This window comes from Trichoderma evansii (genome assembly GCF_050947405.1).
Source record: "Trichoderma evansii strain SZMC 28006 chromosome Unknown GGI43scaffold_6, whole genome shotgun sequence".
In the NCBI taxonomy this organism is placed as follows: Eukaryota; Fungi; Ascomycota; class Sordariomycetes; order Hypocreales; family Hypocreaceae; genus Trichoderma; species Trichoderma evansii.
The window spans coordinates 1060466-1085379 of NW_028145200.1; the positions used below are offsets into that span (position 1 = coordinate 1060466).

At 46.7% G+C, this 24914-nt stretch overlaps 9 protein-coding genes across 9 annotated transcripts; 4 read left to right on the forward strand and 5 right to left on the reverse strand.

Moving 5' to 3' along the window:
• Positions 1 to 746: 746 nt before the first annotated feature.
• On the forward strand, positions 747 to 1622 carry GGI43DRAFT_433219 (uncharacterized protein; the record flags this gene model as incomplete). The annotated part of the gene is made up of 2 exons (XM_083209705.1): positions 747 to 1016; positions 1057 to 1622. The coding sequence occupies 2 exons, from the start codon at positions 747 to 749 to the stop codon at positions 1366 to 1368; spliced, it is 582 nt and encodes a 193-aa protein (XP_083062217.1). The 3' UTR covers positions 1369 to 1622.
• On the reverse strand, positions 1623 to 3078 carry GGI43DRAFT_334641 (carbon-nitrogen hydrolase family protein). Its single transcript, XM_083202026.1, has one exon. The coding sequence runs from the start codon at positions 2665 to 2667 to the stop codon at positions 1735 to 1737; it is 933 nt and encodes a 310-aa protein (XP_083062218.1). The 5' UTR covers positions 2668 to 3078; the 3' UTR covers positions 1623 to 1734.
• A 1029-nt stretch (positions 3079 to 4107) lies between these two features.
• On the forward strand, positions 4108 to 6516 carry GGI43DRAFT_334643 (transcription factor domain-containing protein). The gene is made up of 3 exons (XM_083202027.1): positions 4108 to 5099; positions 5170 to 5340; positions 5397 to 6516. Exons 1-3 carry the CDS (start codon positions 4329 to 4331, stop codon positions 6471 to 6473), a joined length of 2019 nt encoding a protein of 672 aa, XP_083062219.1. The 5' UTR covers positions 4108 to 4328; the 3' UTR covers positions 6474 to 6516.
• On the reverse strand, positions 6493 to 8089 carry GGI43DRAFT_401417 (fumarylacetoacetate hydrolase family protein). Its single transcript, XM_083205571.1, has 6 exons — positions 7955 to 8089; positions 7784 to 7862; positions 7588 to 7697; positions 7446 to 7517; positions 6908 to 7351; positions 6493 to 6830 (listed from the first exon to the last, which is right to left on the reverse strand). Exons 1-6 carry the CDS (start codon positions 7985 to 7987, stop codon positions 6621 to 6623), a joined length of 948 nt encoding a protein of 315 aa, XP_083062220.1. The 5' UTR covers positions 7988 to 8089; the 3' UTR covers positions 6493 to 6620.
• Positions 8090 to 8425: 336 nt separating this feature from the next.
• On the forward strand, positions 8426 to 10367 carry GGI43DRAFT_422002 (amino acid permease/ SLC12A domain-containing protein; the record flags this gene model as incomplete). Its single annotated transcript, XM_083208040.1, has 5 exons — positions 8426 to 8686; positions 8792 to 8983; positions 9065 to 9249; positions 9324 to 10145; positions 10205 to 10367. 5 exons carry the CDS (start codon positions 8426 to 8428, stop codon positions 10365 to 10367), a joined length of 1623 nt encoding a protein of 540 aa, XP_083062221.1.
• Positions 10368 to 12448: 2081 nt separating this feature from the next.
• GGI43DRAFT_401420 (aquaporin-like protein) lies at positions 12449 to 14152 on the reverse strand. The gene is made up of 2 exons (XM_083205572.1): positions 13581 to 14152; positions 12449 to 13504 (listed from the first exon to the last, which is right to left on the reverse strand). The coding sequence occupies exons 1-2, from the start codon at positions 13618 to 13620 to the stop codon at positions 12513 to 12515; spliced, it is 1032 nt and encodes a 343-aa protein (XP_083062222.1). The 5' UTR covers positions 13621 to 14152; the 3' UTR covers positions 12449 to 12512.
• A 2373-nt stretch (positions 14153 to 16525) lies between these two features.
• GGI43DRAFT_382443 (Gfo/Idh/MocA family protein) lies at positions 16526 to 17700 on the reverse strand (the record flags this gene model as incomplete). The annotated part of the gene is made up of 2 exons (XM_083203246.1): positions 16526 to 17049; positions 17103 to 17700. The coding sequence occupies 2 exons, from the start codon at positions 17698 to 17700 to the stop codon at positions 16526 to 16528; spliced, it is 1122 nt and encodes a 373-aa protein (XP_083062223.1).
• A 515-nt stretch (positions 17701 to 18215) lies between these two features.
• GGI43DRAFT_422005 (Zn(II)2Cys6 transcription factor domain-containing protein) lies at positions 18216 to 19770 on the forward strand (the record flags this gene model as incomplete). Its single annotated transcript, XM_083208041.1, has 4 exons — positions 18216 to 19019; positions 19081 to 19209; positions 19258 to 19361; positions 19416 to 19770. 4 exons carry the CDS (start codon positions 18216 to 18218, stop codon positions 19768 to 19770), a joined length of 1392 nt encoding a protein of 463 aa, XP_083062224.1.
• A 2836-nt stretch (positions 19771 to 22606) lies between these two features.
• GGI43DRAFT_334700 (uncharacterized protein) lies at positions 22607 to 24518 on the reverse strand. Its single transcript, XM_083202028.1, has 4 exons — positions 23952 to 24518; positions 23665 to 23874; positions 23005 to 23593; positions 22607 to 22942 (listed from the first exon to the last, which is right to left on the reverse strand). Exons 1-4 carry the CDS (start codon positions 24375 to 24377, stop codon positions 22770 to 22772), a joined length of 1398 nt encoding a protein of 465 aa, XP_083062225.1. The 5' UTR covers positions 24378 to 24518; the 3' UTR covers positions 22607 to 22769.
• Between the last annotated feature and the right edge of the window lie 396 nt (positions 24519 to 24914).

A 24914-nucleotide genomic window follows, 5' to 3' on the forward strand; every position in this document is an offset into this window, starting at 1 on the left:
TGTGTAATCACATGCAGGTTGACGCCTCGATACCCCTGTAAATTGCCCTAGTGGGCATGATGGATTGGTATAAATACGCATCTGTGTATATGGCTAGGTATCCCCACCGTGATAGCTACCCTAGCGGGCACAATAGATTAATTATAAATACAAGCATATATATAGTTAGTTTCATCATGGTAGCTACTGTAATTGTGATAAATAGCATAATACTCTGCTCTGTTGGTGTTAAGATTTGACAAACCATCTTATCGCCGAATTACGATATTGGTGTTTACAATACAGCCATAATCAATGACAGATGGGTATAAAATTTTATTTCAATCATATATCACAGTAAGGCTACTTAAGACATATGTTCCCTAACAAGCAATAATCTGTGCAATTAAAATACCTAGCGCAGATCTACTTTGATTACCTATTTGAAATCATGCCTGAAAACCGTTTTTGGGTGGGAGTATACCAGCTCATCCGTTACAAATTATCACATTTTGATCGGGTGGACTGTATATATAGGCATTGAACTGACGCACAAAGTGCATTATAAGAGAATTGTTCTCTTAATCTCAACTATGACATCTCTCGCAGCCCAGATTCGACATCTAAATGGTGTTTAAGCTCTCTCAGAAACTTCACCATGCCGCACTCCGTCATATCACCCGCGATTTTGTTCTGGGGGACCCCCGTCTTGCTTGTCACTTCTGAAACGAGGACAGATCAGAAAACATCTCTGCGGTATCATCAGTATGGTGGCTTGGCCTCGTTGCGTCCTCGGACTTGCTGCCGAAAGCAAGACGCCCCAAAACATTCTTCGAACTGGCCAATGTGTTATAAATCTCCCAGATGATACCATGACCCATCATGTCAACTTATTGGCTGATACAACTGGCACTGAGCATCCTTCCGCGTCAAAGATAGATAGGGGATACCGCTACGTTAAAGACAAATGGACCTGTGCGCAACTCACTCCTCAAGAGTCTGATCTTGTTCGCCCGAGACGAATTTTAGAGTGCCCTGTTCAGATGCGAATTGGCAGAGGCTCATGAAACTATGAAGGACTTCCCTGATTTGAAGGGTGCTGTTGTTGCTATCGAGCTCAAAGTTCTACGAACTCATGTTGTGGATGAAATTCGGATGCCTGGGTATCCAAACCGAATTGACCCCGACCGCTGGAGGCCGCTTATCTCGTCTTTCCAGGAATTTTATGGTCTAAGCGGCAGTAAACTATCAAAGAGCAAACTGGGCAAGATTGAAGAAGAAAAATATCGCCCATTTACGCGAAGCGAATTTGTAAAACTTCCAGGTGACGGGGATAAGGAAGAGGTTGAGAATCGCTATTCGCAGACAAACAGAAAGCTGGAGAATTGAAACTAGAGTAGGTGGGAAAGACGTCTCATTTGTGTATTACCATAAAGGCAGAGACTTAGAATTAGAAGAAAAGATTAACGTTGAATATAATTTTAAACCTAAAGTTCGTGTGCATATAACTTATATCTGTTTTGCATCTTAGCTGCATCCAGAGTGGAATAAGCCGACATACAATTTTCCCCTCGATAGATACATTAGAGGAAAAGGTATATGTACGTTGCCATTTCTTAATTTAATTAATACTTTAACTTGTACACGTAGCTAGTTTAATCACAAGAGACTCATTTAGCTATAAGAAGCGAAAGCACTGGATACTGATGCCACAAATGAAGTATTCATATCAGATTTGTCTAGTCTTTGACTTCTCTAGTTGCGAATCTGGCCAACTAAATCCGGCTCCTCATATGCTACATCTCCTGCGCTTACATCAGGGTAGACATCGAACCTGCGCTGCGTCTCCAAAGGTATATTCCTGCGCGTTTCCAGAATCTTTTCTTCATTCAATTCGCTCTCAATGATAGCCTCATCTTCCTGTGCCTCAGCTAAGACAGCAGCCATTGGATCAAGAATCATGCTGTGGCCCCAGGCGGGATATGAAGAATCTAATACGCGGGCAGGGCTGCACATGCCCACGTAAATCTGGTTGTCGACAGCTCGTGCCTGCGCCAGCAGTTTCCAGTGCAGAGCACCCGTGACGAGGTTAAATGCGCCGGGATAGATCAAAGCAAAAGCCCCTTTTCGAGCGGCAATTGTAGCAAGCTCTGGAAAACGGATATCGTAGCAAATAGCAATGGCAATCTTTCCATATTCGGGAAAATCGACTAATGTGACCTTGTTGCCAGGGCTGAGAACTTCCGATTCCCGAAATGTGACTTTGCCTGGGATGTCAATATCAAATAGATGCGTTTTGCGGTGTATTGACAACAAGGCTCCATCGGGTCCAAATATGAGACAGGTATTATAGTGCTTTTTTGTAGATGGGTTGAGCTCTGGGATAGAGCCTCCAATGAGATACACCTTATTCTCTGCTGCCATTGCCGACAAAGCATAATATGAGGGAGCCTGCTCTTTAACTGGTGGTAACGGCAACAAAGGCTCTGCATATTTGGGGAAATGCTCGGTTCCATATGGTGAGTTGAAGCATTCTGGAAGAACGACAATCTTTGAGCCTCCCGAGGCCGCCTTCGCTACTTGTGAAGCCGCATGTATCAGATTCGCAGCCTTGTCTGCGCCAGAAAGGAGCTGTATAAGTGAAATCTTGACAGGTGTCTTGAGAATACTGCGAGCGACTGATGCCATCTTGAATGAGTGAGGAGACCTGATTAGAAGATCGTAACGAACCCGGGACTGGGATACTAATCAAGATCCAGGTTGTCAAAGCCGTTGGATAGCTGACCAGCTGATATTGGTTTATCGATCCTTCCAATTATGTAAATGCCGACTTTATCATCCCAAAATGCCTACCCTCGTGATGTTTAGGATGCTGAAATCAAAGTCGAGACATTTACGTGGCACGCGACCTTGAAGCTTGTCGGCTTTTTCGGCTTTTTCATAGATCGCTTTATCTTTGCCTACCTACCACCAGATAACAGGCCGCATAGCAAGTTTTAGTGCTGAAGCTTGCTCCTCAGCTCCCTAATGCAAGCTTCAGTGGCGCTGTGTCACCGCCGGCCAAATCATCTGCATTTGCCGATGGCAGCCATTCTGCTCCACTTCCCCTCTCACTGCCAGTATTAAGAAAGCCTTCCCTAAGAAACGATAGATTGAAGAGCTACCTAGTACGCAGCTGTTCAATTTGCCATTCGTTATCCGAAAAAAAGTCGTGGCCACCTAACTGCTTTCCTAAGAAATCACCATTGCCTAACATTCAATCTGCGCAACCCCAAAGATGGAGCAATTCGAATTCCACGATCCAACCGCACGCTCCACCTGGCGACTCTGCTCACCCGGTATCGAGGAGATGACTTTAAACGAAGACACATTAACCGGCCGCAAGTCATTACTACAGCGATGGCAGCCGGGGGCAACCAATCCAACGTCAACTCCAGCGGTGCACACCTACATTGAGGAGGTCTATATCGTCGAAGGCGATCTTACGGATAAGAGACTGGAACAAACCTTCTACAAGGGCATGTATGCATACCGCAATCCTGGCATGGAACATGGGCCATGGGCTTCGGAGCGCGGGTGCCTTATGTTTGTCACTTGTATGCCGGTGGATAGTGGTAAGCGATAGGGAGGCGATATAATAAAACGGCAGACCAGATAGGGCCAGGGTTCAAGGTTGACGAATGGATGGAATTTAGAGCTTATACTGTAGGTTGGTAACGGTTGGTAATCCGGCAGGGATCCATTAGCGGCAATAAAGTTGCAACATAATATTCCACGTATGATCAAGCTTGACGCCATAGTGCAAAGCCCAAATGATGCTACTCTGTACTCTGTCATTTCATTTTTTCCCACCGGTACTTTGTACTTGTAGTAATGGATGCCCATGATCTTCGTTAGCGGCTGCATCTCGAATGATTATGAACGAACAGTTGCTGTCAACCCGAGCCAGCCAACAGACCAAAGAAACGGCGGGCGCGCTATGCAGCCAGCTTTCCTACACTTGCGGCCTCCTCTCCATAAAGCCTGCTAAGAGCCTGCTAAAAGCTCGCGGTAGCTCGGGGATGGCATGAAATTCCCCAGCCCAACGCACAGACTCGTCGAATCTTCAGCCGGTGATTTGGCGGCTCTTCCAAAGCTATTTCTAAGAAACTGGGGCTTCCCCAGACACCCCAGAAAATCCTACGCTGGGAGAGCTACAGCTATTAGTACCACCATCACTAATATATCGGCAAATTCCCCTCCCATTGACGACTCTTGTCTTCGTTTTATTCCTTCTCGAGTCTATTATTTGCCGACACCGACAAGCTTTTTCACGATCATTTGTTCTCGGCGCCGGCCTCCGAGGGGGAATGTGGAGAAATCCCGAGATGTCGGACTCTGTAATGGTAGCTCAGCCGAGAAAACCGGCGAGCAGAGGCAGCAGACGAGGTCGGAAGCCCACGTCATGTACGCAATGCCACATGAGGAAGCAGAAGTGCGATAGGAATCAGCCTTGTAACCGATGCCTACAGCGGGGGGTTGCTCACTTGTGCGGCGATTCTACTAGCAATGGTGTTTTCAAGCATTCAGAGTCTCCCCAGGTGGTTACAATCGCTCCGCCCAGCCCTTCTCCCAGACCGAGAAGAGTGACACAACCGCCAATGAGCCCTAGTTTGGGGTCGTTGTTCGCTAACAGGGGTGCCAGAGCCTTTTACGGCTCTTCATACTTTGGCCACCAAGTAGCTTCCAGAATACTCAGCGAAGAGGGCCAAGATCTCCCGGCAGGGATATCGCGAGGTCGAGACACGCTACAGTCTTTTCGGGATGAGTCCAGCTCTTTCGCACAGGTCTGGGATCTACTTGGTCTCTTACCTCGACAGAAGTCCACCGTTGATCGCTTGGTGAATATGTTTTTGACAGAGGTGAACTGGTCGTTGGATGCTGTTCATGAGGCCACTTTCAGAAGCAGCTACGATGAGTTTTGGGGAAGACGATTCGGTTTCGATGATTTGGCCAACGTCGACCTTCGATGGCTAGGGCTATTATTCATAATATTGGCTTTTGGAGTGCTACTTGATTCTCCGCCGCATCCGACTCTGGATGTGCAGCGAGAACGAGAAGAGGCATCTCTCCGATTTTATGTGTGTATAAGTCTCTGTGTATAAAAGAATCGAATGTATTGAAAAAAAAGGCTAACAAGAAGTATCATAGTGGGCCGCAAGAAGGGCAATTGTCATTGCTCCGTCGTTTTACGGAGAAAGCACAGACATTGTACGAGCTGGGCTGCTGGTAACTCGTTATCTTCTTTACACTAGACGTGTTTCAGAGTCATGGTTGACCATTGGCTTTGCATCGAGGATGTCCCAAGCACAAGGCATGCATGTAAGAATCTCATTAGCTCAATGTTCTGGCCTATGCAAAATACTTATATATGGCAGGTTGACGGTGAGAGATGGCGTATGACTCGCAAAGCCACCGAACAGCGGAGACGGCTCTGGAGCCATATATATGCAATCGATCGTATGATATCGCTTGCACTGGGCCGGCCTTATGCAATCAACAATCAGTTTTGCTTAACGCACGAGCCTGAAAACGTGTGGCTGGATGACATGGAGGATGAAGAGGCCAATCGTGCAGTTCCACAGCCCCTTAATCTTCCAACGCCGAGCGTGCTATCGTCCCTGCTTTATCGACTTGCACAAGTCATTGGCAAAATACAAGAGAAATGCTTCGGAATGGAAAGGGCAAGCTATGAAGCTGTTCTTCAGCTTGATGCAAACCTGGTCAGGTGGAGCGAACAACTACCGCCATACTTCCGCTTAGATAACCCAGACACTGCAGCGGACGAGGCACTTCCATTTCTCCCATGGCATCGACTATACCTGCATACGTCATTTCACTTTGCCAGAATCGTCTTACATCGGCCATTCCTACTTCGAGAATCAATTACGGATCGCTTTCGAACCAGTCATGAGGCGTGTATGTCATCGGCCTTGGCAGATTTGAAAATACGGCTTCGTACAATGAATAGTACAAACGCAGACAGCTTGCGGTGGGCTTTTGGAGCGCACAATCTGTTCAACAGTGCTATGATTCTAGGAATTATTGCGGTGAAGAATCCTCATTCAGTACAAGCTGGTGCTATCTTGGAGGATTTGGAAGCATATTGTGAGAATCTACACCAGGATCCCTGGCTAAATGAATTTGGTATGGCCGAGTTGAAAGTTGTTGAGCTGTGCATTTCAAAGGCTAAGGACTCGAGATATACTTCGATGGCTGCTTATCCGTCAGGCACTCCACCTGAGCCACCTGGCACTAGGATGCAGACTGTAGATAATTCGGGGCGAATGCGCCCATCAGATTTGGAGTCTCCAGCCATGTCTTCCGACATGAGCTCTATATACTGGCCAACTGTCTGGGAAGATGGCCAGTTTACGTTTCCTGGTGCAGCAGACTTTAGTTCTTGGGAGCAGATGATTACAGGTATCGCGGAAGACAATTATGGTGGACAGTAATTCCTAAATAAATATCCATGAAATTTGTCAAAAAACTTGAACCAAGTGCCTATGTATAGTCTAAACGCCTTCGCTCTCAAAGTTCGTGCTATGAGATACGCTTTCCGCATGATGAAATCCTATCCTAACTGTTCCTAACCCATTTCCTTACATCTTCGCCTCAATGAGCTGGGCATGCATAGACTTCACATGCACAGATGGTTTGAACGCAATCGGATTGGTCAGCGATCCAAGACCATGGCTGATGGTCACGAATAGCTCATCCCCCTCAACGAGACGGACAGGCGGATTTCGGCTGACACCAATTCCGCAGGGGGTTCCAGTCAAGATGATAGTCCCCTTTTGCAGCGTGCAGCCCTGTATTTTTCACATCGTCAGCCAAGAAGTGACCAAGTGGTCGGAATTGCCCCCCTCTGACTCAGCTCTTAACTTACCTGGGAGAGAAATGAGACAATTTTGGGTACCGTGAAGATCATATCACTAGCCTCGCCCTGCTGCATCACCTCGCCGTTGAGGATAGTCTGGAGCTTTAAGACCGACGGGTCAGGTATAATCTTGGAGGAGACCAGCGCCGGTCCGATTGGAGCAAACCCATCGAAACCCTTGCCGCGATCCCACTGTGAGACTTCGTTCTGGTGTGTCCGTGCGGTAACATCGTTGGCGGTCATGTAACCCAGAACGTACTCCATGGCCTGATCCTCGGAAACATCTTTGCAGGTCATGCCGATAACAACTGCGAGTTCTACCTCGTAGTCTAGGTGGCAGTCGTGCAGGTCTGCGCAATGGGGAACAATTATATGGCCAGAAGGGTGATTGATGGTTTCCGTGGCCTTGAGAAACATTGTGGGGGTTTCAGGAATTGACAACTTCATCTCTGCCTATCAAAACGGTTTAGCAAACTAGTCTATAGGTTCGCAAATAGTTTTTGCAACGTTGCGGCAGCCGTTTGCGGTCTATTGCGGCATTACTTACAGCGTGCTCCCGGTAGTTGAGTCCAATGCACCGTATCGTACCCGCTTCATGTGGTTTAAGTGGTGCTAATAGCTTATTATCCCGTTAACAAAGCTGACCTATGCACCCCCCAAAATATTGTCTTTTTATTATTGCGACTAACCTTTTTGACTTGAATGATGTCGGCCGAGAGGGCGGCTGATAGGTCTAGGGCGGACTCGGTTCGAACAATCCTGGCATATACATCTTCGCCACGGTGTAAAGCGATACCAACTAGAAAAAAATTCCCTGTCAGTACTGCGGAAAGATGCCGGTTCAATCCCATGCTTTGGAATCATTATTGGAATAGCGCGTCGTACCATCAAGGTCATCGTCTACAGGTTCTCCGTATCTCTCTTTGCCGTTGATATCTTCGAATCGAATCAGCCTATTCCAGGCCTGGATGCGAACAATTAGCCCAAATGATCCCAGATTTAAGAGGAGAGAGAGAGAGACAGGCGACAAGGATTCAGAAGGTAACAGATACTCACAGGCTGGCCGTCATCCACTAGTGCTGGTGTCATTATTTCTGGTCTTGGATCTAAGACAAAACAACTTGCACCCTTGGATCAGGACTTTAAGCCACAAAACTAGGGCGACACCATGGCGGCGCTCCTTATCTGTATATAAAAGCATTCCTTTTTCTTTTTTCCCACATGTTTTCTTTCGTACATGTGCTGGAGTCCTCTTGTCGGCGATTGGGTATCCGAGGTGTCGGTAAATAGATTTCATTGGGCGTGCTTCACCGTGGGTCTATCGTCGGCATATTGGAAAGCGTCTGTCGGCGAAATCGGGAAATAGATTTTGATCTCAGCTCAGCTCGTGATAGTAACTCCTATGATAACGATCCCAAGTACTCAAAAGGGACCTTGTAAGTCGTCCGGAATACTACAAATACGAATGGAGACGTTCAGGGAAATTTTTTAATCACAACTCAAACAGTTTCAACTACAACCCTTACAATGGACGAGAAGAAAATTGCAACTCCAACTTCAGACCTCTCCGAACATGCCTCTATCAACAATGCTTCTCATTATGAAGCGACCCCTGTTGAAAGGGAGACAGTAAAGAGGAAGCTTAAGTCACGCCATATGCAATTTTATGCTATTGGAGGCACAATTGGCACAGGTCTATTCGTGGGTATTGGTGGTGGTCTTGCCCAGGCGGGTCCCCTGTCTCTCCTATTGGGCTACAGCATTACTAGTATCTTCATATTTGCTATGGTGAGTTGCGCCTCCGATCTGATTAGTACTTATTAGTTTGAGATCCTGGGGAAATGGGGAAAGATCTTCTTGTGTTACGTCAGCATCAACTAAGATATGATATAGATGCGATGCCTTGGAGAAATGACAACATGGATACCACTACCTGGAGCTACACCCAGATTCTGCTCACGTTTCGTTGATGAAGCGTTGGGATTTGCTGTTGGCTGGAATCAGTGGTATAATTGTGCCATCACAGTCTGTGCAGAAATATCCGCTGCCGCAGCTGTTATTCAGTACTGGAATGATACCATTTCGGTAAGTCCTAAGACGCCACATTACCTCCTACAACGCCTCTCACCAATCGGCAAATACAATTCTAACAGATACTGTGAATAGCCTGCTGTCTGGATCTCCATCATTCTCGTTTTGATTTTCATATTCAATCTCATAGATGTAGGAATCTTTGGAGAAGTTGAATTCGTATTTTCTTGTGTCAAAATTGTGGCTCTAGTAGGCCTCCTCATCCTATCTCTGGTCATAGATCTCGGAGGTGGTCCCACCCATGATAGACTTGGATTTCGGTGAGTCTTATGCATCAATGGCAAACTACCATAAAAATTCAGCTTGAGAAGGCTAACTTGGGATATCGGTATAGATACTGGCACAACCCTGGCGCCATGATAGAGTATATTGCCAGTGGAGACACAGGACGCTTCCTTGGACTTTTCAATGCCATTGTCAATGCAGGATTCGCCTTTGCCGGCATAGAAATGGTTGCCGTTGCAGCAGGAGAAACAGAGAATCCCCGATACAACATTCCAAAGGCTATCAACCGTCTCTTCTGGCGTATTCTCTTCTTTTACATCCTCGGTACATTGGCTATCGGAGTGATTGTTCCATATACTGATGATCGACTCTTGAACGGTGGTGCCGGTGTTGCCAGCTCACCTTGGGTCATTGGAATCTCACGTGCCGGTATTAAGGTGCTTCCCTCTATCATCAACGCTGTTGTCCTCGTTTCTGCTGCTTCAGCTGGCAATGCACTACTCTACAGTGGTAGTCGATACCTGCTTGCTCTTGCTGAAGGCGGGCAGGCCCCGAAATTCCTTTTGAAGTGCACCAAGAGGGGAGTTCCGATTTACTGTGTCCTCTGCACCGGTGCTCTTGCACCTCTCACCTATATGGCTGTTAGCTCTGATAGTGCCCGAGTGTTCTCATGGTTCGCCAATCTTGTTACAACTGCCGCTCTATTCACATGGTGCAGTATCTGCATTGCTTACATCGGTTTTGACCGCGCACTGCATGCTCAAGGCATTAACCAGAAGGAAGAGCTAGCTTTCAAGGGATTCTTGCAGCCATATATTTCTTACATCAGTCTGGGATTCTTCATCATTGTCATCATCTTCAACGGTTTTAGCGTTTTCATTCATGGCCACTGGGATACACAGAAATTTGTTGTGTCCTATGTTGGCATTCCGTATGTTTTTATCTCCTCTTCTCACCGCTCACATTCAATACTGACTATGCAAAATCTAGTATTTTCTTTACACTATTCTTTGGATGGAAGTTTATTAAGAAGACCAAGATCCGCACCCCTGAAGAGATTGATCTTCACACAGGCCGCCAGTTGGATGAATCTACAGAGTACGCAGAGAAGCCAAAGGGTATGCTTGATCGACTCTGGAAATGGGCTGCATGAGCAATAATGATTACACATGTTATGAATGAATATATTTGCGACAGTTTAGTTTGGATAGTTTGTTATTATTGATTGGTTATCTCTTTACAATTCCTACCTCTTGCATTTTCCAAACTGAACATGACAGTAGATGTCGCATCCTGTCTCTGGCAACGACAATTTCAGGACGCTGAGTGAAGATTGTGAAATTTCAGCCATTGCCACTCGTTCAATGAGGTAGGCCTAGATTGTCGACCACCGCAGTAACATCGCAGCAGCAATGACTGGCAATATACTTACTGACTCTCCTAGTCCTGCAAACTCGGGAGGAATTCTAGCATTGATAAAAGCATCCGTGGCGAGAAGGACTGCAGAGGCATTGTAAATGAAGCTCCAAATGAAGTTGAACTTGATGCGGTTGACGGATTTCCGACTGACATTCACCATCACCATAGTGAGGATGCCACCCAGAGAAGGGCACATGAGAACTACATCCGCAGCGGATTGTGCAACATCCGTGCCTTCGTTCATATGGACGCCGATTGTCGCCTGCGCAAGAGCAGCAGCATCGTTCGTACCATCATCACAGAAAACAATAACCAGCTGTTTACGATCTGTAGTGGTACCAAGGAGCTGCTGTATGTAGTCTTTCTTGTCGGCGGGTGAGTTTTGAGAACGCACGAGGTCGCCAGGAATGCTGAGCTTGGACGCCAAAGTCTGTACAGTTCCATCATCGTCGCCAGAAACTACATGTTACTAAGATACCACGCCTTTACCAGTAATACTCTTGGGCTTAGCAACAACCGATGCTATGATTACAGCTTCCTTAAGATAAGTAGCCACAGCAAGCGAGACTGTCTGTCGGCTTTTTTTAATCCAGCTACGTCTGACCGAGGAACTTTGAGGATTCATTGGGAACGATAAGATCTAGACTAGATCCTTTATTCTGGACTCTTCACATTTGAATTCGGTCGTTCGCTCCAGATGTTTCATGACTTCTTCTACTGATCTCAGCCGAAGATCAATGTTGAACTCAGCTCGTGAGTGAGCCAGACTGATCTTTAAGTTCTTGACAGCGGGAACAGTAGAAGGTTCTGTTGAAATTTGTCTCGCAACCAGTACAAGTCATGCTAGAACTGCTAAGAACTACATATTCTTTGCCGGTGTCGTGATTTTCTATGTCTGTGATGGCCTAAATCGGGGCTAACTCGATCTCCAGCACAGGATCAGGTGCAGGAGAGGAACTACAAGCATCGCTGCAAGACTTTTGAGGGCTGAGCGGCCGAATGAGCCCGGAAACCGCTTACATCATCAACACAAACGCCTGTATTAATTTGGCACTTCTACGTACCATTTGAGCCATATGAAACCCTTCGTCTTCGCATGCTGCCTCTGCTAGTTGGCGGGCACGCTACTTACCTACATTGTAGCCAAATAGATCAAAAATAGGCGAGTAAGATGACATTTATTTTTAGCTAGTATACTTCTTTAGCTTAAAGACCGGGTTTTTGTAGACTGCTGCTGGAAGTCAACATATGTTTTTAAGGTGCGGCGCGTCGATGCCGACGGATCTGATTACTGATCAAGTTGCCGAGAACTAAGTCAACATGCTTATATGCTACAGGGATGACTAGCAAAGGGAGAATCAAGTAAAGCAGCTTGGGGTAATGGAGAAGAGTTGAGCTACTTCGGGAAATTTTGTTTTGCCTAAAAACGTCTTAGGAAGGGTGTGTCTCATAGTGGTAACGCGCAGCCAAGTCCAACCAACCTTGAGATGCCTGTATGTATGTTTAATAATCACGGATGCAGGTACCGAAGATCACCAGATTGAACCAAAATGACAAGAAAGGGTGGGGGTTTGTTGCTTAGTACTATTGAAGATAGTCTGGATGAATAAGCAAAGAGAATAGACGTTGCAGTCTAAATATTGTAATCGGTTAACTACAGCTGATTGCGCAGAGAGCTCTGGGGCATCAACATCCTGTATATATCAAAACTGAGAATGGCGATATGTATTAATAATCGAAATAAGTGCTATGTGGTTGAGATTTTACAATTTTCGCATGTCAATGGCTACTTTGTCCGATAAGGATACAATAGGGTGGATATTCAAATGTGTTATTCATTCTCTGCATGGCAGGCCTCTTTTTAACTGCCTAAGATTACTTAAGATTTGTAGTCACCCCGCTCCTCAATGCCTTCTACTGTAGTAGTCCTAGTTATGTGTCTCACCAATGCCTCATCCCCATCTTCATGAACAGCATGGCCACTCTGAATGACAGATACGCTGTCTCGGAAGACAAACTCGTAGAAAGCGCTGGATACCATTGTGGCAGGTATGCTGACAAGAATAGCGATAGGAGAATAATTCATATAAGTAAAGGCTTCCTTGCCGAAGAAGATTGCAGCAACGATTCTAGGACCAAGGTCGCGAGCCATGTTCATAGTAAGGGTGACATCTCCAAAGCCCCAGGCCATGCAAGCGTATGCCAGACCGATCATAAGGGGAGCGAGTGCCGGAGAGACGAAGGGGTTGGCAGGGTCAATGGCAGCCCAGATGATAAAACCAACGAAGCAATCGCAGATGAATTCTGTGAAGAATACATATCCCATTGACTGACCAGGGTTGGGGAACGAGCACAGGATACTTGCTGGAGCGCCGTTTGCGACGAGAGGTTTGCCAGCGGCAACGAGCAATTCCTTCATCTCACTGATTTCCTGGTGGTATATTCCCATGAGCACCAGAGCAGCAAGGAATCCACCAACGATTTGACTGAATATATAATATGGCACTTTCTTAAGGGGGAAACCTTGCCAAATACAGAGACAAATTGTGACGGCTGGACTGAAGTGGCCACCTGAGGTTGGGGCACAAGTGATGATGGCAAAGGCAATTCCAAGGGCAAAGGCAAACCCGATCGCAAAGAGACTTCCATAGGCTGAGACACCGATCGGTGATGTCGCGTTCAAGGTAAAAGTGGCAATGGCTCCGATTCCAGGCAGCACGTACATAAACACACCAGTCGCTTCCGCTATACACTCGCGCAGCCAGCGAGGCCGCGAGTGCTCGAAGTCGAGTCTGCGCTGCGAGATGCGTCTAGGAGGGACAACATTGCGCGGGACGTGTTTCTGAGTGGCTTCAGTTGTGCCCAACTCCACTTCACAACGAGTTAGTTGACTGCATTTACATTGACAAGGATATTGTATCCACCAAGAAGAAAGGACAGAGCGTACAATCATGGGTGTGTAGACGATTCAAGTCTTGATTCGCCATAGTGCTGTCTTGTGTAACCCGACGTTTCACTTATACTGTATGTTCAAATCCTTGAAGTGTGAAGAGAGAAGGGAAGGGGGCGAGAGATGCTTGACATTGCAGGAGAAGGCAAGAGACTAAATAGTTGTATGCTACCTAAACACCGACACCATCACCAGGAGTGCATATCATCATCATACGGTCAAGCCGTGCCAACCTCTTGCAAACTCCGCACCCTGGTTTGCAGGCCCCCATGAATGCACATTCAAGCCAGGCCCCCCATGAACTCACAATGAAGCCCAGGCTTTGGATCTGTCTTGTGTGGCGCTGGATCGAAGTTTTTCGATAGTTGACAGGAGTTGTGTGGACTATCTGCCTCTACCATCAGGTGGCTTACATGAAACGGCCTATTAGCCTTCCGCCATTTGGCAGCTTTCGCAATAGAGTCCACTTTGGTCTCTGTTTTTTTACTTCCTTACCCCGGACGACAGCCCACATTCGCCCCCGCCTCCATACTCCCCCGCAGTCTAACGATCTTTCAGGCTATCCCTCCGGGTTGGTTGCATGGCGGATTATCATTAGCCCAGTTATACTAGCAGCAGCAGGCAGGGTAAGTTACGGAATAGCTACTCCTTTGTACGGGAGAATCTATGCGACGTTGTACATACGACGGACACCTCGTCAAGTCCGTAGCATCGTCGCTAGTAGGCGGCCCGACTAGACAAATTGGGCAAGCATCCAGTGGCTTTGAAAGCGTTCTGTCATCAGGTGGATATAGTATACGTATTGTTTTTATTTTTATTGGCCTCATGATGCCCAAAGGGCGTATACTATAGGTTTGTTTTACTGTTACTGGCATCATTTTTGTTATACTTCGTACTGCGGACTTCTCCTTTCCGGACCCAGTCACTAATAAAGGTCTAGACAATGCTCGCTACCAGAAACGGCTCGTCCGGCGTACAATTGATGGCGGCAGTTAAAGAGTCTTTTCGCACGGAGTAGAATCTCGGAATTAAGATACAAAATAGAATTGAGAATTGACGGATAGTAGTCGCAAACTAAAAAAAAGCCCTTTTGTCTTTTAGCCTCCCAACATTGCCACCTGCATTTTCGCGGCAGGAACCCAAAATGGATAACGGACGTGATCTTGATTACTTTGCTTTTTGCAAGCTGACTTGGATGCAAATCTCTTGGAATTACCCCGTACGGGGGAATTGGGCCGTGTGGGGAGATCCCTGCTGAACCTCACTTCATCTCGTTCCCCCACACGAAGCCTAGAGATTCGCCTACAAACGTTGAGCTGAGAATCAACTTGATGCAGCTGTTTATCTCGTAGTTTAAATCGTAGTCGTTCCAACGGGCTTGACCGCTTCAGCTAAAGGATATTGGTCCACACCCCGCGTTTTTCGTGAACCAAGGGACCGCTGCTTGATTCTTGATTGGATCGAGGGCATTGCCAACCCATGACTCATGAGGAAGTTGTCTGCATCCATGAAGCCACTAAGCAAGATGAGCCGAGGCACGCATCCATCGAAAATGAGGAGAAGCAGCCTAGCCTTTCCTTTCTGGGAACCATCCTAGCCGATGCTCAGTCTTAAAGACGCCCGGCGCTTTTTGCAACCCCTTCTTTCTGCTTTACCCCAAGGAAAACGCCCAAATTTAGATCGAGAAGCTGAACGTGGCGTTTGGCGGCCATGCTACCAAGGGAAAAAAACAATTTGCCAAGGCAAGAAAATCCGCCAAGCAGCCCTGCCGAGTCGGAACGGCACTGAGCGTGCCACGTTTAGAGGGCAGTAGGATCAGCCACGATTTTCTTAGCTTCTATACGATTTACGAGCTTCGCGAACGTTGTGAGGCGTGCACGGTCAATCAACTTCATCCGGACCAGTCTCGGATCAGCATCAGTCGGATCGCTCTCGGAAATAACGTGCTTCGCGCTTTTACGTTCCGGCTTGCTCCATGAACAAGCAGCGCTAGTTCGTCTATATCGTGTAATAGCGCCAAGGCAGCTATTCGGATCCGACGCGGAAAGGCTAGCACACGGAGGAAGAAAGAAAGTTTATACAGCGAAGTAGGCAACGACACTACGATAACTAAGCGGAATCTGGCCTCGAAACCGCGGTTGATTGTCCTTCAAAGAGGGGAAGCTTCCTACGTCGGGCATTATTGAGGTGGTACGTGGCTGAGCTTCTAATTAAAGGCAACTACACTAATGTAGAGAAACCCCGGCTGAAGAGAATATTGCACTATATTTCCTTGCATGATAAGACTAAATGCTTCAATAACCAACCAACTACTGTCTCTTGGTCCGAAATATTGCGATAAGCGACTTACACGGTCGTAATTGATTCATGGATACGCCATGGATGCATATCTTGTCAATAGACTTTCTCTAAGACGTATGAGGCTCTTTGAATTTCGATCTCTGGATCAATAGATCGGTAGATAGTATTACCGTTATAGATACTGAAGCAATTAAGCCGTAACGCTAATCTGGATAAAACTACTTCCTAGAGAAGCAAATACGTGGTATTTTCAGCACGGGCTCTGGAGAGATAAGGGTTTACTTGTTGAAATTATTAATTGTTTGATGTCAAATCTTTGAAGCGAGAATCATAGCGGTGTAGAAAGTAGTGAAAAGTCACCAGAGCATTATTGTAGATTGTGTTCGAATTGTTTCTGCAAGAATGCTCAATGTTTCAGTAACATTTTGAATCCCAGCATCTCCTTGACAGAACACACCATAATGCGAAATTTACGATGATATTAAAAAGAGATATGTCACAAATAGCATAGCTCTAAGTCTATCATATGCATGTGTGTTACATTTATCCAAATGCTACATCGCATCTATAGCCGTATCCATGTTTATCCATAATAAATCGTGCTGTAGCTCAATGACGATCTGATTAAGTGCTAACACATTCTAATCCTTGTATGCAGCCTTCTTTATCTCATCCAGCAGTCTATGAGTATTTGCTGCTGACTCGAATGTTGCGTATTTGGTTGTATCTCCTTTGGCGAATGCATCATACATTGAGTGTACATTTGCAGCCATTGGCGAAAGTGTTTCAGCGGTAGGGAGTCGATAGCTCTCAAAATCAACCACCTCAAATGGCCCATCTCCGTTCTTGATTCGAATTTCAGCGTCTTTGTCAACTATTGACCACATTGAGGGGCCAGTAACCATGATTTCTCCCTCGGTACCGGATATGTACCATCGTAGGTCGTGTTCATCGCCGTTATACCTTGGCTTTCGGAAAGATATCGAAGCCACTGCTCCACTACTGGTAATTCCTTGCACTAGAATTTGGTCGGGTGAAGTTTTCACATATGCTGGATCAACAATGTTGTTATCGGGTCCTGCAAGTTGTACAGTCTTATATCCCGTTTTAAAAATCGACTGTATGTGCGAAAGATCGCCCAATACGTGAACAAATGAGTCGAAAACTATCTATATTAGCAGTCTGTTGCAAGATTGAGATGAATGGTTTGTAGCTTACAATGGCCAAAGATGATGGTAAATTCATTTCCACCGCTCTCCATGTCGAGGTAAGATTTCAAGCTTTCGGGCCAAACATCCACAGAGCGGCTTAAAGCACACGCAACCACCGAAGAACTGAGAACTCGGCCAATCTTATTGCTCGCAATGAGTTCTTTAAGCTTCTGCATCATCGGAGATGCTCTGCCCTGGACTCCGATAAATGCCTGAACATTGTTCTTCTTTGCGAGCGCAGCCAATTCTTCAACTTCGGCCGTATTAGCCGCCATAGGCCACTCCACAAAAACGTTTTTATTCTTGAGGAGAGCTGGCTTAGCAAGCTCATAGTGGCTTTCTACTTTGACTGATACGACAACCAGATCGACATCGGGGTCGTCGGCGAGATCATCAACACTTCCATATGCCTTGGTCGATTCTGGAAGTCCTTGTGCCGCAATAGATCGCTTTGCGGATTCGACAGTAGAGTTTGCGAGAGCGACAATCTCGTATTCTGGCGATTGAAGAAGAGCCGGAAGATGAGAAACCGCTGTCCAGCAGCCGCGTCCGGTAAAAGCTTTTGCGGTCGAAAGGCCGACCAGGCCAACTCGGATTGGTGCCATGATATGATGATGGAGTTTGTTGGATTTATCAGTTAATCATGAATATTCAATTTAAATGGAAAGGCCAAAGCCTTTTATAATTCTTTAGATACTCAGCACCGGAACTTGGTGTAGTCAAGCATCTCGGCGTAGCTAAGCATCTCCGCATCAGCCATGTAAATCGCTTCGGCACTTCCAAAGCGCTGATTCGACAAGACTAGTCATGTACACTCCATTTTCGTAGCTCCATATGCATTCAATTACGATCAGAAGCAGCTAATGGCCAATGTTAGATATTTCCTCGGACGTGTAATCCGCAACACACGATTCTCGACTTCCCTAATCGGCCGGTATAGCGCCGGCATTGGGGATTAGGAAGCATCGGCGCTTCCAAGCCTGTGATTCGACGAGACAACGAAGGCCCACAGCAACTCCGGCGCTATTCCCAGACGAGTTGATAATTGTGACATGAGGAGCGCGATTGCTGCGCGGCCATCTGGTTGAATCATGCTACTTACATACTTTGACTCAACGCAATGCCTTTCCCACGAAGAAAACGAAAGGCGTGTATTGAGTGCCACAAATCAAAGACACGATGCTCACAAAATAGCCCCTGTAATAGATGCCGTACTCGGAACCTGACATGCGAGTACGTCCATGACTTCTTGAACCAATATAGCAATAACTCTCGGGGTCAAGATCATTGGGGCTCAATACCGCCAAACATTGAAAACTTGGACAGTGATCCAACCATTTTCTCCAGTAATACGATTGAGCCAACCTTTGATGAGATAATCAATGGCGGTATAAGCAGCTCGATTGCGCCTGAGCCCGGCCTAGTGTTTCCGCCTTTGTTGGGAGACATAGCAGCGCCAGGGTCGGAAAGCTTATCACAGCAAACAATAGTTGCTCCAAATCTAATATCAAAACATATACCTATTCAAATTTACTTTCAGCCAACTGTCGATCCAGCAGGAGATGCAAGCGAACTTTCCTGGTTGCAAGTTGGAAATAGTCATTGCCCTGACACCGAAGTACACAAGCCAAAGACCTCAGTGACACCAAAAAGGGATACAATTGAATCAAAATTGACCAAAAAGCTGTTAATTGGGCAACTCCTCAACTATCCAAAGATGATGAATGGTAATCGCCTCCCACCCTTTATCTTTGCCCCATGCAAACAAAGTGATGGCTGCGGATTAAACGGAAGTCATCAATGTCTATTACGGCCACTAGAAAATTGCCGTGCGATTACAACAATGGCGGAGAATATAGCGGCATCAAACAAGGGTTTTATTTGGACGATTGTTGAAAATGAGGTGGTGCGATTGTACAAGGAGGTAGGCAGAGTGCCTTTTTTACGTTACTACCGCTGGGAATAGCCACGCTAATATGATGTAGTTGTCGCGCATGGATTGTCATGAAGTGCAGGCATCATTGCAAGCATGTACAATTTATGCCCTACTATATACACGCTATATCAAGCCAATTCAAGCTGGAAGTGTCCTCCCAGTTATAAAAGCAATTATAGTATGTGGAGTTTCTCCAACGATGACATAGCTAATACATGGCATACAGGATATTGGCCGACACCTCCATACCATATACAACTTTCGAGCTCCATTGAGTACAGATGAAAGCGTTATCAGACAAGAATGGATACTAAGAGAGAGCACTCGCCGGTCAGTAAATAGCAAAAATTGATTCGCTCGTCCCTTTACTAACTCTCCTTGCAGGACAATATGTGTTCTTTACGGCATAGAACTACTCTTAGACGTGTTTACCGAGGATCCAGACCATATGAAATGCCGGGGCCTTGAAAATGTGCCACTTCCATGTATTCGAGATCTCTGGGAGCCTGTCCCGGACTCTATATGGATAAGACGGTATCAAAATTCCATGTCGAAACACCACGGATATGAGACTATGTGTCTTGGGACGATACAGTCTTCAATTTTCCTGTTGAGAGGACGAAGTACTGAGATTGAATCGAAACAATCTGACTCTCATGAAGCGATTTCTCATTGGTGCGAAGAGGCTGATGAGCTTGGAACTCTTGTGTGGATGACTATTATGGTGGAAACAAGGTGAGCTGATGAAAGGCCCGAGCAATATTTTGCTTAGCAATATTTTGCTTAGCAATATTTTGCTTAGCAAAATATTTCACGCTGAGCCCAAATTTAGAACAATAATTAATATCGATAGCCGAGATCACGTTAAATTCCCTGTCGCTAAAGCAGTTTATAACTCACTAAAAGCACTCTATAGGTGCAGTAGTGACAGAAACAGACCGACCGTCTTCTAAAACTATTTCCCCATCACAACTTTCTCTCCAAATGTCTTCTTTAGCCACTCTAGCACCACCCTATCTCCTTTGAACTCCCGCAATGGTGACAAATCGCCCTCTACCGTCAATCCCGCTAATGTTCTTGCTCTCGACAAAGCTACATATATATGTCCTTCTTCAAAGGTTTTCCCTATATTTACCACAGTGCTGTCCAACGTCATTCCTTGAGATTTATGAATGCTTATAGCCCAAGCAGCAGTTAGTGGGATCTGCATCCTCCCCATGAGCGAATATGGGCGCTCCTCTCCTAAAAGTAGAGATTGGCAAACGGGATAGATAGTTTTGACTATGCCATTGTGAAATTTGACAATTGGCCAACCTTCGGCCTTGTGACATTGGTGCATGAATTCCAGAACTACATCTTCTTCCTCATGAGGTCCCGACCGATATACAGGCAGGTCCTCATCATGCAGAGGAATTTTAGGTAAACCCTCTCCAAAAGGCTCGAATGCAATAATTTCTCCTTGAGCGCCATTGCATAACCCCCTCTTAAGGTCAATATTGTGCAGTAACAATACTTGCATACCTTCTTTCAGCTGAAGTTCAACTTCGAAATTATGGTCAGTCAACGCTTTTAGAGAGCCATCGGAAGCCTTTTCTTGCTTGTCCTCTAGGTATGGATGCCTCTTTTTGTGCCATATAAATACGTCCACGCTTTTGTACACTTGCGGACGAGCATGCAGACGCCGAAACTCTGAGTCATTAACTTCTCGGACCTCTGCTCGCGTTGCGAAAAGCTTTACTGGATGACGGTCCGTTTTACCGTCTGGGCTTGTTAGAAGCTTCATATCATCGTCACTGAGCTTTATTCCAAGTCGACATTTGCGTAGTAAATCGATAAAGGCGGGCTCTTTTTGTCTGTAGACGGCGCCGAGGTATACGTAACGAAAGTTGCATTCTTGCCACGCATTGCTTTTGAAGGCCCATTTATCTTCCTCGTCGTAGAAATCAGTGTCGCAACTCTGATTCAGACATGTATATGTGCCTGATCGGGGGCGGGGCTCAAGATCACTACCGCAGTTGAAGCAGTTACGGAATGGCTTTACGGGTGGTAGCTGGCAGAAATCCCCGGTGACAATAACCTGAATACCTCCAAACGGAAACGGAGAGCCCTTTACAGCCTTCATAAGTTCGTTCAGTCGTTCAAAGTGCACGTTCTCGATCATGCTTATCTCATCAATAATAATTGTTTCGACCTTTGCCAGACGCCTGAACAGCTGGTCGTTGCGTCTAGAAAAAGGGTTCTTCATCTCAGATAGGCTCATTTTATGCGAGTTGGGTGTCCAGCCAGCGAAAGACCAAGTTGTTCTGCCTCCGTTGGCCAGTGCCACCTTGCCTGTCGGAGCCAGCACATGGACATATTTATCCACTGCGTCAAAGCGATCTCGAATAGCTCTCAAGACCGTAGACTTTCCACAGCCGGCTGAGCCCGTATAGAATATGTTGTGGCCCTCCAGCGCGAGTGAAACCAAGGCTTCCTGCTCGGCTGATAAGGTCGGTCTTTGCTCCTCTGTTACATCGCTTGGGTAGGCTTCGATTGGTACAGCATTCGGTCCCCCCAGCGTGATATTCACTGCGCCTAGTATCTTCGACAATATGTTTTTATCAGGCTTGACTTCCACCGCCCCCTCCTTCTTTCTTTTCTTCTTCTTTTTCTTCTTTTCCGCCTTCCCTCCAGATCCTGCGCTCTCTTTAGCGTAGCTGCGCTGCCTCTGGATATTTATAGCAGATATCGGAAACCGCCGCTGTACGCTCAATCGACCAAGAGCGCCGGATGTAACGATCGAGGCAGCTGGTCGCCCACCTAGTCTGGCGAACATCATGGCGATAGCTTCAGCTTGAAGGCGGGGATATTCTTGACGCCCAAACTTTGCAAGGTCGATAATTGGCTGTGAAGAAGTAAGGCTGTGAAGGGTAGGATCTACTGGCTATTGGGTGTTATAGCGCGTGTTGGCTGTGGACCTGCAGGAAGCTGCTGGAAGCTACATCGTCTTTGGAAGACACCGAATTAGATGATAAAAAGTACTGAGGCTTATACTAGACGCAAGACAGGGAACAATCACCATAAAAATGATGCCCAGCAGACGGCACTCCCAATTTTGTTGGGATACAGATGTAAGGTTGAATGGGAAGAACAGTATACTATGATATCAATTTTTATTGATCTCTAGTAGAAAATACCTCCAGAATATGTGCAAGATGGACGCAATATTACATTTTCATGACGAAAGTAGATGTTAACATTTTTTTTTTATTGTTGCTCTCCCCTCCCTATTTTGGACTCCCATCTCCATTCACAGCACAAAAAGCACACTCACGCCTTAAACCAAAAGCCAAGTGAAAAGAAAAGCATCATATCCAAAAACAAGGCTTTCATGTCTATGAAAAACGATATATACCCAGCGCCGCCATTCTAAGTATTAAAATGCTGTGCTTCTGTAACCAGGTGACAAAGGGTATCGCCCAGAACCAAAAATAATAATATGCCAATTAAATTGACCGCTTCTTTCCCTCGCTCATCGTTCCATTATGAATATTTTTCTCCCTTGTAATGCCGAAAGCTTCTGCATCTCTTTTCAGTGTTCTTAAAAACACCCTTTCAAATAATAAAACCGTACTCCCAACTCCGTATTCGCCGAGGAAAAAAGAAGACGTTGCTCCGAAATATGCGTACAGGATGTACATAATACACGTGTCGTCGAAAAAGAAAAGGAGAAAAACGCAGACATTTCAAGTCTTGGCGTTAATCAGAGTGCTTATTCATGACGGGGTCCCATAGCATAGGATCTTTGCAAACCATGTCTTCGGCGTAGACTCTGTAGCGTTCGAGAATATCGGTCTGCTCAATTCGTTCTTTGCCGGCTTGGGCGCCAAAGCTGTAATGGGCAACCACACCGCCGCCATCGGCAACAGCATCTGTTGATCACGTTGTTAGCACCATCTCACAGGAGCATATTCTTAGAAAGCAAGCAACTAACGTCTTCCAGTCCTCTCAGGCATTCTGACGGCAAAATGATGCTCATCGTCAGCGTCAATTGGCTTGGCCTGGTTAATGTCCTTGCCCATCATGACAGTAAACTGAATTCCCATGCGCCTCAGTTGGAAATCCCAAGTCCCAAAGCGATACTGATGGAGGTTATCGTTCTCAATGTTCTCAAATAAGCTATAGTGCTCTTGAGCGGCAATCTGCCACTTCTTCCAGCCAGTTCCAAAAGCGTCGTACTGCGTCTCATGAATAGGAGTGCGGTCAAGGATGTGATCGTTCAGGCCCTTCATGGGTAGCCATCGATGTTTCTGGTGGTCGGGAGGGTTCCAGTCAATAACCTCGAAATCGTCAGGTCCGTCCCAAGAGGGTAACAGGGATGGTCGCCAATCCAACTTGCTGCCAGGCTTTGGCGCAGGGTACGCCTTATTGAGCTCGGGCATATAGGGCTTGATGGCGCCAAGGTTCCAGTGAATCCAGCTAATAAGCGGTTGGTTGATGACATTGGCGGAGACGACGTAGTATTCAGGGTGTTCAGCTCGGGTCGTGACGATGGAGGGGATGACGGAGTCTTCGATGTAGACCTGGCAAAGCATGTTAGCTCATGATTCAATCCACCATTGACGTTGCTTTCTTCTTCTGGGGTCATTCATACAATATCGTCGTCCATCTTGACATACAAAACGTCATCTTGAATATTATCGTAGGCGGAGGCGTAGCCGCCCTTGCTCATGTCAATGGTCCATTTCTCGTAATCAGATTCGCTCTCCAGTAGTTTGTCAAGGAACTTGAGATCCTTTTCCTTATCTGTTCGCTGGAGGAAGATGACACCGTCAAGTATGCCTCCGTTCTTGGCCAAATTGCGCTATTGTTTCCACCATTTCGAGTTAGTATGCTGATACTGGATCTTGGAAATAAATTGTTCATTGATCTGCGCCGTACCTTCAAATAACAATCCAGAATGGAAACGGTTTCGCGACGACCGTAAAAGATCAGTCCCATGATTTTCTTCGCCTCGGCAGGACGCTTCCAAGTGACGCCGCCAACCTCCTTGGGCACGCAGTATGTCGAGTTTCCGTGCCGCATCGTGCCCTGAGGACAGTTGTCGGCCACGGATGGTTTCTTTGGTGGTGGTTTGGTTTTGTCGCCTCCTGGCCCATGTGGCCTTCCTAGCTTTCCTGGTGGAGGTGGTCCTCCTGGTCCTCCTGGTCCTCCTGGCCCTCCTGGCCCTTTGTGGCCGTGGATGCCATCGCCTGGTCCGGGAAGCAGGTGGACGTTCCAGACGTAGATCAGCAGCGCGATGAAGAGGATGGAGCCGCCGAGCAGCGAGTGCACGGCGTACTTGTTGCTGCCGAAACTGATCAACATTGTGTCTGCGTCTGCGTCTGCGTCTGCGTCCGCGGGTGTCGCTGCTGTTGTTGTCGCTCTCGCTCTCGCGTCGCCTGGCGAATCTCGTCGACTGCCTGCGAGGTGGAAGAGGGAAGTCCAGTCCAGTCCAGACGCCGCCTCGTCGTGCAAAGGGAGGCGCCCAAAAAGGTCAGCGTGCAATTCCAGGTCCAACTGCGCGCCGCGACCGCGCTAGTAGGGGGGGAACAGTTAGTGCAGAAATGCAGACAGGCAGCGTTTTTGGTGCATCCAATCCCGCTACGGCTAATTTTCCCACAATTTCACAACGACCCGCCTAATGCGCTGGAAGGAGGCCCTAATCGGAGATATTTCTGGGGCGCTGCATGCAAATGGATTGGCGAGGGGAAAACGAGACTGACGAGAGCGCAAAAGGGGGTGCCACGACAGCAGCAGCGATGGAAGGATCAAATGATGATGCCTGGGGGAGGTCAGAGTCAAGCCGCAAAACATTGATTCAATGTCGGTAAATCCTACCTAGTCATTAATAATTGACTAAAG

What these genes read in the sequence shown, in the direction of transcription:
- GGI43DRAFT_401417 (XM_083205571.1), bottom strand. Translation starts at nt 7,987, where the DNA reads ATGACACCAGCACTAGTGGATGACGGCCAGCCT. An exon ending in ACATCATTCAAGTCAAAAAG is followed by an intron (nt 7,518 to 7,587) that starts GTTAGTCGCAAT and finishes CGGGATAATAAG; the next exon opens with CTATTAGCACCACTTAAACC. An exon ending in TCAACTACCGGGAGCACGCT is followed by an intron (nt 7,352 to 7,445) that starts GTAAGTAATGCC and finishes CCGTTTTGATAG; the next exon opens with GCAGAGATGAAGTTGTCAAT.
- GGI43DRAFT_334700 (XM_083202028.1), bottom strand. Translation starts at nt 24,377, where the DNA reads ATGTTGATCAGTTTCGGCAGCAACAAGTACGCCGTGCACTCGCTGCTC. An exon ending in TTCTGGATTGTTATTTGAAG is followed by an intron (nt 23,875 to 23,951) that starts GTACGGCGCAGA and finishes TGGAAACAATAG; the next exon opens with CGCAATTTGGCCAAGAACGG. An exon ending in GCCTGAGAGGACTGGAAGAC is followed by an intron (nt 22,943 to 23,004) that starts GTTAGTTGCTTG and finishes CGTGATCAACAG; the next exon opens with ATGCTGTTGCCGATGGCGGC.
- GGI43DRAFT_334641 (XM_083202026.1), bottom strand. Translation starts at nt 2,667, where the DNA reads ATGGCATCAGTCGCTCGCAGTATTCTCAAGACACCTGTCAAGATTTCA.
- GGI43DRAFT_334643 (XM_083202027.1), top strand. Translation starts at nt 4,329, where the DNA reads ATGTGGAGAAATCCCGAGATGTCGGACTCTGTAATGGTAGCTCAGCCG. An exon ending in AGGCATCTCTCCGATTTTAT is followed by an intron (nt 5,100 to 5,169) that starts GTGTGTATAAGT and finishes GAAGTATCATAG; the next exon opens with TGGGCCGCAAGAAGGGCAAT. An exon ending in CCCAAGCACAAGGCATGCAT is followed by an intron (nt 5,341 to 5,396) that starts GTAAGAATCTCA and finishes TATATATGGCAG; the next exon opens with GTTGACGGTGAGAGATGGCG.
- GGI43DRAFT_401420 (XM_083205572.1), bottom strand. Translation starts at nt 13,620, where the DNA reads ATGGCGAATCAAGACTTGAATCGTCTACACACCCATGATT. An exon ending in TCGTCTACACACCCATGATT is followed by an intron (nt 13,505 to 13,580) that starts GTACGCTCTGTC and finishes CTCGTTGTGAAG; the next exon opens with TGGAGTTGGGCACAACTGAA.